We start from the raw sequence: 9,092 nt of genomic DNA, 5'->3' as shown, positions 1-9,092 counted from the left end.
TTGTGAGAAACAGATGTGGCTAGAAGAATCCACATGCCACAGATATCTGGAACACCAGTGAGCCAGTCTGCAGAGAAATCTTAGGACCGTTGGGAATCAACTCTGCTGACCACAGTCTCATCCCAGACATGAGCAGTAGACTTTGGACTTTTCCTCTGTCCCCCACACAACTTGTCTTTTTGGGAGGTCCACCATACACTGGAATCGGACAAAGCTCTTTCATTATCGACATTCTTTATTTAGTCCTTCTCTCAGTGAGGGCACAGAGGTTTGAGGGTTCGCAGGCCCCATCCCGTATGAGTGAGAAACGGTAAAGAGGATATGGAGAGGGCGCCAAGCCAACAGCACACTGAGGCTAGAGTGACGTTTCCGAGTACTGTCTGTCTCCAACACAGTCCACGCCCCTGCATTCAGAACAAATACACAGTGATGGGTCTTTATGAGGTGTCTAAAGGGTGGAGGCAGAGGCCCTGGTGCATGGGCAGCCAGTCCACAGGACCACGGCTGATAGCGGGTCCAGGGATGAGGCTGAAGTCCAAAGGGAAACACAAACCTCAGGTGCACTCACATATTTCCCAAGCTGTCTTATGAGTAGGGTGTCATTGCCAATGGTGGAGGTAAGAGAAGAGGGTGAGACCTGCCTCCCTAAGGGGCATTGCTAAGAAATGAGGCCAGCGCTAGAAGTTCTCAGTACACAAAGTCGCAACAAAGGAGGATTAGCTGGGCCACCAGCTCTTGGGACAGCAGTCACCTTGCTTGGTGAGGAGGGGCTTGGTGAAGCTGATCAGCAAATCCCCAGGGACCCATCTGACATGGCAAGTAGCTAGGCATGCACTGGAAAAAGAGTTCTCAGGACATGCCTGCCACAGGGCCTGAGACCTCGCGTGGATAACGATGGGGAGGGGCTAGAGCTAAAGAAGAGTTGCAGAAGGCTCTGTGTGCACAGGCTCGGTGGCACCCCGAGGGCAGAGAGAGATGTTGCCCTTTCTAGGACTGATGTTGGCATGGACTGCTTTTAAGAACAGGAGTCAAGTCAGGGTCAATGTCAGGATAGGGCTACGTGCTTCTCTCTTCAGTGAGTCCAGTGGGCTGGGTGACGGGGGACTCTAACTGACCCAGCACCTAATGGCAGAAACAGTTTCATTGGAACCTTATTAGGATAACCACCAAGAATGGAAGTACTATCTATGCTTTAAAGTATATAATACAGACACATAGATATGTGTTATATACACATATGCACACAAATATCATAGATGATTATATATGATATATAATGTGTATGCATGCGTATACGAGTGTAGGTTCCCGTGCCATGGCATGTGTGCAGAGATCAGAGGACAATCTGCAGGAGTCCTTTCTCTCCACCACGTGGGTCCCAGAGGTCAAACTCGGGTAGTCAGGCTCGCCTGCTGAGCCGTCTCAGGGGCTTCTCTTCCCCGGTAGCCATTGCGGCTCCTCCATTCCATACCTCACTCTTCTGCATTTCCTTATTAGTCATTGCTGTCTTCATTCTCTATTAAAACCGTGCATTGTGCTGCTGGGGTGGAATTACAACATGCTCACATATCTACAGTAACAACCCTTCCAGAAAACCCTTCCCTTAGCGTCACCCATTCGCACCACCAGGTGGCATAGTGTGAACTTCAACCAACATCCCATTTTATACGGTTACCTATCTGGGGTGGGAACAGCCTCAAACAATTTATTCCCCCAACCCCAAGGCTGAGGATGGCACCCAGGGCCCAGCACATGGAAGATCCTGGGTGCCATCCCCAGCCTTGGGGACCCAGCACGTGGAAGACCCTGGGTACCAACCGCAGCCTTGGGGGCCTAGCACGTGGAAGACCCTGGGTACCATCCGCAGCCTTGGGGGCCTCTCACATGGAAGGCCCTGGGTGCTATCCACAGCCTTGGGGGCCTAGCACGTGGAAAGCCCTGGGTGCCATCCCCAGTCTTGAGGCTGGGGGAATAAATTGTTTGAGACTGTTCCCACCTCCCTACCTGCTCTGGTGGGCTGAGTACAGACGTTTCTCTGCTGCTTCCTGTGAACTTCTTCGGTTGGTGGAGTAAGATATCCACAGCAAAAGCAGCAGCAGCAGCAGCAACAGCAGCAAGTCAAGAGGTAGCAAAGGATGACAAGTGTCTACAAGACAGGGGAGAGGCCATGGCACCCTGTTCCTTTTGTAGCTCCCTGCAGGTCCTCCCGCCATCCTCACGCCCAGAAAGTGAGAACAGAGGCATCTGTCTAGAGAGGAAGGCAGCCCTTCCCCCTTCCTTACTCTGTTGACACAGACAGAATCATACTATGTAGCCCAGGCTACCCAGTGCCTCCCAAGGGCTGGGCTCAGAGGCATGAGCCCCCGCAGCTGGCTTTATCTTATGTGTGGGTGTTCTGCCTTCATGTATGTCTGTGCACCATGTGCTTGCCTGGTGCCCGCAGAATCCAGACGATAGCTCTGGGACGGGAGTTACGGGATGTCGTGAGCTACCATGTGAGTGCTGGGAATCGCACCCAGGTCCTCTAAAAGAGCATTAAACACTCCCACTGTGAGCCATCTCTCCAGCCCCTGCCTCCAACTCCTTTCTTACTTTGAGGGACTAGGAAGATGACAGTACCTTGAACCAACAGCTGTTGGCAATAAAATAGTATCTGACGCCTTCTTCACCAAAATGATCAAATAGGTATATTCCCAGTGAGCCATGCTTGTCATAGATTTTCTTTTTGGTAGGGTCACTGAGTACAGCATGGGCTGTGTTGATCTCTTTGAAGAATTCTGCTGCTTGAGTGTCCCCTGGATTCTTGTCGGGGTGATACTGCAAGGCCAGTTTCCTACCCAGGCGATACCCAAAGGACAGTGGGGGAGGTGTAGGAAGTGGCCGAGAAGGGAAGGTTAGGAGGAATGGCAGAGTGGGATCTTTCGATGATGCACGGGGTACATGGGAGGTACACAGGATGGAGACAAGGTCACATCTGAAGAAGGAGTGGCCTTCTTTGGCCCCCAAATAAAAGCTTCTTAGGATTAAAAAAAAAGAGAGAGAGAGAAGGTCTGCTGAGGTAAAGGGATTGAGGGGAACTACCAGGGTTGAATAAATGGCAGGGGTCTGAACCTGTAGGCTTTTTTGACCTCTTCAGGCCGGGCATCTTTCTTTAGTTCCAGTACTGCGTAGAGGCTTGTTCCAGTCTTGGACAGTCTCCGGGGTGTGTCATCTCTTTGAGGCATGCTCTGGGCCAAAAGGACGAACATTACAAGACAACAGTCTATGGCTACTGTGACTGGAATCGGAAGAATGCAGAAAGGTAACGAGGATCCGTCTTCTCTTCGCGGTTCCCATAAACCGCCCTCCACCTGCCCAAGCTGGTAGCTGGGTTTGAAAGACCAGGATAACCCAACCATTAAATGGGGGGTAGATGAGAAATGGAGAAAAGTAACAGGCGGGAAAGAGCTAGCCAGACCAGAGCCCGCTAGCTGCAAGTCAGGTTCAGGTCCAGGATCCCAGGAGGGCCTAGGCCAAGGATGCTTGCCCCTCAGTCTCTGGCCATCTCACCTCTACCCTTCAGAAAGCCCACAGTGGTGAGAGCAGGATGGCTCCCTGGGCCGAGCGAAGCGTACAGGAGCTGCTGCAGGGGACAAACTCGGAGGGATCCAGAACAGGACCCAACAGGGTGGGGGCAGAGGCTTGGGAGGCCCGTGGGCCCCAGGAGGATCCGGGGAACTTGGATCCAGGACACTTGGGAACTTCGGGTGTGTTGGGACAGCCTAGCCTTGTGTTGACTCCCGACCTGGCTCTTTACCTCAGAATTGGTCTATTAAGCCAGGTAGGCCTCACACAAGCTTCCTTCCTTCTGGTGGGCGCGAAGCTTCATATTGCTGCCGGGGGCCTTGGACAACTGCGCTTGCGCACTTTGTAGGAGCAGCGATTCGTTTTCTGGCGCCCCCAGTGGGACTGAGTGGAGAGCTCATACTGGGCCTGGGACTTATTTCGCTCCAGAAGCCTGACCCTCGGACCCAGGGCTGGGCGTTACTTCCAGCCCCCAGGGCAGAGGCACAGCCTTCCACTTCATCCCTCTTCTCCAGGGAGAGGCCATGACCATCCGGATCACCGTCATGGCTCTTCAGCTCACTCATGGAAACACTACCGGCTTGGTGACCTGGCGGAGGAGAGGTAGGTGGGGACTATCATTCCAGATTTCCTCAGAGTCTTCACTTGGTCCTTTTTATTTCCCTTACATCTAGAAACTTCTCTACAAACATTGAGACTTACTTCAAATGTCAGTGTTCCGGGAAATCTGTCCTTCACCCCCCCTCCCCCCCCCCCCCCCCCCCCCCCCCCCCCCCCCCCCGCCCGCCCGTTGTCCCCACCTTGCCCGTTAAGGCACCATCAGACTGTAACTGTTACTTGGGACAGCCCTTAAACTCCTTTCCAAAAGCTATTCACCCGTGCGTCTATAAGGAGATACTGTCCTGTAATTATGGAATCTAGATTGCATATTGAGTTATTATTGATAGTATACTAACCCTTTTCATGAGAATGCTTGAATACATTTCTGATTTTTGTCCAAGGGTAGAGTAGTGGAAATGAAAGAATTGAGTCAAATTGAAAGAAAAAAAAAGACATCTATATGGTGTGTGTGTGTGTGTGTGTGTGTGTGTGTGTGTGCGCGTGCATGCAGAGTGTGTGGATGCCGGTAGTGGCTGGTGTGTAGAGGTCAGAGAACACCTTGTGAGAGTCAGTTCCCTCCTTCTATTATGCAGGTGCAGGGATTGAACACAGGTGACATGCATGGTGACAGGCACATTCACCCAAGGAGCCATCTGACTGGCCCTGAATATACATATTTTAAACTTTTCCAACTTGGCTTTTTTTTTTTTAAGATTTATTTATTTGACGTGTATGGACGCTTTGCCTTACATGGATTCTAGGGTCAAACGCAGGTCATCGGGCTTTTTTTTTTTTTTTTTTTTTTGTAGTAAGTGTTTGTGTTATTTGTTGTTTTTGGTTTTCCAAGACATGAAACTTGCTCTGTAGACCAGGCTGGCCTTGAACTCACAGAGATCTGCCTGCCTCTGCCTCCTGAGTGCTGGGATTAAAGGTGTGTGCCACCGCTGCCCGGCTCCAGTGGGACTTCTCATTCTTCACAGGAGGCAGTATTTGTGGTGTTGGTTTCCTTCAGGGAGGAGAGTTCTCAGTGCCTCCTGGAATGTAATTGCATGAGCTTTCTTACTCAGTAATCCCTGTCCATGTCTCCTTTTGTAGCTTTTGTTCTTTATTACGGCTGCTGTTGCAATTTGCTCCCTTTCCTAGGGTTTAAATGCAAAGTCAATACTCCACCCTTGAAATGCCAGTCTTTAAGTACACTGAGTCTGTACATAAAACCATACTCACCAAGCCCACGGGATAGGGTCAGATGAGTTTTGAGGTTACCCAACCAAACAGGAAAGGCTGAAATGGACCACATTAGTGGTTTGTGCTGTGTTTAATCTTCTAACCTCAATTTTCAACAGCACCCAGGGCCAATAGAACCAGTGAAACAAAGCAGATCATTTCTGCACTATGCAGGGAGGGGGAGTAGCAGGCACTAAAGCAGAGCGAATGGACAGAGGCTTCCTTACTTCGGTTTCCCAGGCCAGGGGTGGCTCTGCCCTGCTTCTTCCTCCGGTCTCGTTGAGAACCACCGTCCCACTTGCTCTGGGATCTGTCCCTTTTCTTTCTTGTCACATTTCTGTGAAGACGCTGGGTTTTCCGTGACCATGTTTCCTCTGGCTGGAGGGTCCCCTTGCTTTACAACTCATCCCCCAAGGGTTTCAGGAGCATGCTGCCTCAGACAAACTGGGTTCTCCTTCTGCCTCCTTACTTCAGAACCTCCACCATGATTTCTGTATTATCTTAGTTAGGGTTTCTCTTGTTTCAACAAAACCCCACGACCAAAAGGTAAGTTGAGGAGGAAAGGGTTTATTTGGCTTACGATTCAACATTGCTGTGTGAATGAATGTGAATTCATTCTTCACAAAGGAGAGGGCAGGATCCTGGAGGCAGGAGCTGGTGCAGAGGCTACGGAGGGGAACTTCTTCCTGGCTTGCTCCCCATGGCTTGCTCAGCCCACCTTCTTATAGAACTCAGAACCACCAGCCCAGGGATGGCACCACCTACCTTGGGCTGGGTCCTACCCCACTGGTCATTAATTGAGAAAATGCCTTGCAGCTGGATCTCACTGAGGCCTTTCCTCAACTGAAGCTCCTTCCTCTGATGACTCTGATTTGTGTCAAAATGACACACAAAACCAGACAGTACATGTATACATGTATCATTGTTTTCATATTCATTTCCTCAATGTCTGGTTTTCTCGGTTGACAGTGCCCACAAGGGCAGGGACCTTGTTGGTTGGTGTCTCCAGTACCTACTGCTATGCCTGGCTCTTAATAAGCGAATGAATGACCTGTTGAATGAGCTGAAGCTAAAGGGTCGCTGTCCCCACGGAGTGTAAGCCTGGAGGTTAGCCAGCAAAAACTCCCTGGGTAGGGGCTGGAGAAATGGACAAGGCGACAGACCCTCCCTTCCTAGGCTTCTAGAGGTGAAGAGCCCAATAGAAGGAAATGGAGAGGATCGAGAGTCTGGAACACGATCCTGAGCTCGTTATTTCTTTGAGTGTTCCTTCAGCTCTTAATACAGCAACTGGGATACTGGGTGTAAGCAATAATGAAAGCAACAATGTAATAAGTAATAATAAATAAATAGTATTATTCATTTATTCTTAATAATAAATATAATATTTTATATTAAGAATTATTATAGCATAACACAATGATATCATATTATATAATTATATATTTTATGATATTAATATAATAATTATAATAGTAATTGATGGCAAATATTAAAATGATATATTTATTATTATTAAATAAGTAATAATAAAGCAATAATGAAAGAGCACCTCCGCCACACTACTTAGAGCTGGCCTGATCACATCCTGCTTTGCAGAGGTGAGCCCTGGGAAGGAGTTACTAAGAAGCCTTCACATCTTGTTGGAGGCTCCACAATTACCTCTCAGCTATGCCCTCAAACATTTGAATTCGTGGCCTTCGAGAGCCTTCCAGTCCTGTGAGGTCCTGCTCCACCTGAGAAGGTACTGCAGCCCTGGGACAGAGCAGGGCCTGGCACGCTGTGACCTGAGGCTTCTAGACTGTGCTCTCCAGAAATCACAGGTCCTTTGATGGCTCCTCACCCGCATCACTGCCATAGGACGAGTGCGCAGGTCAGGCGTTGGATATCTCGATCGCCGCTCTAGCTCTGAGTCTAACAAGCTGTGTGAACTGATTCCTTAGCTTCTCATTTTTTCTTCTGTAAAATCCTGAGCTATCCCACAAAGTTGATTCCAAAACTTAATTAAATTTAGTTGCAAAAAAATAATAGGAATTATTCTTTAGAATTAAAGGCCCCCACATGCCTTTAATCCCAGCACTCAGAAGGCAGAGGCAGGTAGATCTCTGAGGCTAGCCTAGTCTACAGAGTGAGTTCAAGAACAGCCAGGGCCACACAGAGAACCCTGTCTTGAAAAACTAAAATAATAACGATAATAATAATAGGAAAAGAAACAACAAAATAACTTTGTCAAATTTCTTGATTTCTTTGTCTTCCCATAATGCCTTGAGTCAGTGAGCTTACTGTATCCCACAGCCATTTGGTCCTGTCTGAAGAAACCGCGAGGCATCCCTTGTTTGTCCACAAACAAAAGACACTGTAGTCATATAGCTAGAATACACACATATACAAGACGGCAAACACTGGCATATTTATATCCAAAACACCACACTCTGGAACATATGTAATTGGAGAGAGAGACATCATAATTTGTCACATCTAACAAGCAGGTTCTAGAATTACAGTTTTTGAGCTGGAAAGGACCATAGAGATTTAACTCCGGCCTGTTGTTTCATTTCCCAACTGAAGCAGGTATTACCCAAAGAGGACTGAGCTGCTGAAGGTCACCCAGTGGTGTAATGGCTGCCCCCTATGGTTTCTGTTCTGTGTTAGTCCGGGTGCCTTCTCTAGAGCAGTGATTCTCAAACTGTCACCTACGACCATTGGAAATATCAGATATTTACATTGCGATTCATAACCGTAGCAAAATTACTTGTGAAGTAGCGATAAACATAACCACAGCGTGAGAACTGTGTTAAAGGTTGCAGCCTTAGGAAGGTTGGGACCCCTGCCCCAGAAAGACAGAGCTGATAGGAGAACTTTTAGAGTGGCTCACAGGGAATAAACACTTGGACACCAATGAGAGTGGAAAAGATGTCGTTGGTAGAACTAGGCTAAGACAGATACTGAAAATCCTTGGTACCCAGGTTGTATTTTCATTTCATACTCTAAAACCACAAGGTGGGGCGGCCAAGCAAGCAAAGTTTACAGAATGGCAGTCATCGGGTTGTTAAGGGCAATGATCTATTGTTTCGGCTATTTCTCCTATAAATAAACAAAATGTCTATTTCAGGACATTTTGTTTCAGGTAGCAAGCAAGTGAAGCCATGCTTGCTAAATAGGCAGTATAGGCAGCTCTTTAAGTAATCCACTGCTAAACCAGCCTCTGATAGTTGGTCTTTTCTACCTTACTCTATATCGTGACTATTCTAATATTGGCTGTCTCAAGATGCAAAGTCAGTTATATTTTGATTGATCATGTGTGTGCGCACGCATGTGCGTATGTGCGCACCCGTGCTCAAGCCCATGTGCTTGGTTCTCTCCTTCTATCATGTAGGTCTCAGGAATTGAACTCAGGTCATCAGGCTTGACAGCAAGTACCTTTACCTCCTGAATCATCGCTCTGGCCCAAATGTGCTTTATAATAAATTTGTACTGCCTTTGTGAGACAAGGTCTCATGTAGCCCAGGCTAGTCTTTAACTCTCTGTGTAGCTGAAGACGGCCTTGAAATCCTGCTCCTCCTGCATCTGTCTCCCAGATACTGGGGTGATTGTCACGTCGCACCACACCAGGTATGTTTATCCTATTTGATTTTTTATTGTTGATCTTATCATTGTAATGATTCTGTCCTGTCTCCTCCTGACTTCAAAAAGAAAGGAGCTTCTTC

At 48.2% G+C, this 9,092-nt stretch overlaps 1 protein-coding gene across 1 annotated transcript; it reads right to left on the bottom strand.

Moving 5' to 3' along the window:
* Window positions 1-448: 448 nt before the first annotated feature.
* Dnajc5g (DnaJ heat shock protein family (Hsp40) member C5 gamma) lies at window positions 449-3,224 on the bottom strand. The gene is made up of 4 exons (XM_050128559.1): window positions 3,112-3,224; window positions 2,620-2,833; window positions 2,005-2,146; window positions 449-528 (listed from the first exon to the last, which is right to left on the bottom strand). Exons 1-4 carry the CDS (start codon window positions 3,222-3,224, stop codon window positions 449-451), a joined length of 549 nt encoding a protein of 182 aa, XP_049984516.1.
* Between the last annotated feature and the right edge of the window lie 5,868 nt (window positions 3,225-9,092).

Source organism: Alexandromys fortis, unplaced genomic scaffold (assembly GCF_014885135.2).
Source record: "Alexandromys fortis isolate MF-2015 unplaced genomic scaffold, M_Fortis_MF-2015_v1.1 scaffold_304, whole genome shotgun sequence".
Classification (NCBI taxonomy): Eukaryota; Metazoa; Chordata; class Mammalia; order Rodentia; family Cricetidae; genus Alexandromys; species Alexandromys fortis.
Note: the sequence above shows the minus strand (reverse complement) of the source record. Positions and strands in the feature narration are given on the sequence as shown.

Bases quoted from the DNA above. Each gene is read 5' to 3' on its own strand.
- Dnajc5g (XM_050128559.1), bottom strand. From the start codon at position 3,224: ATGCCTCAAAGAGATGACACACCCCGGAGACTGTCCAAGACTGGAACA. The intron at 2,147-2,619 runs GTACTGTCATCT...CCTGTCTTGTAG, and splicing joins CCAACAGCTGTTGGTTCAAG to ACACTTGTCATCCTTTGCTA. The intron at 529-2,004 runs GTAGGGAGGTGG...TTTGGACTTCAG, and splicing joins TACTCAGCCCACCAGAGCAG to CCTCATCCCTGGACCCGCTA.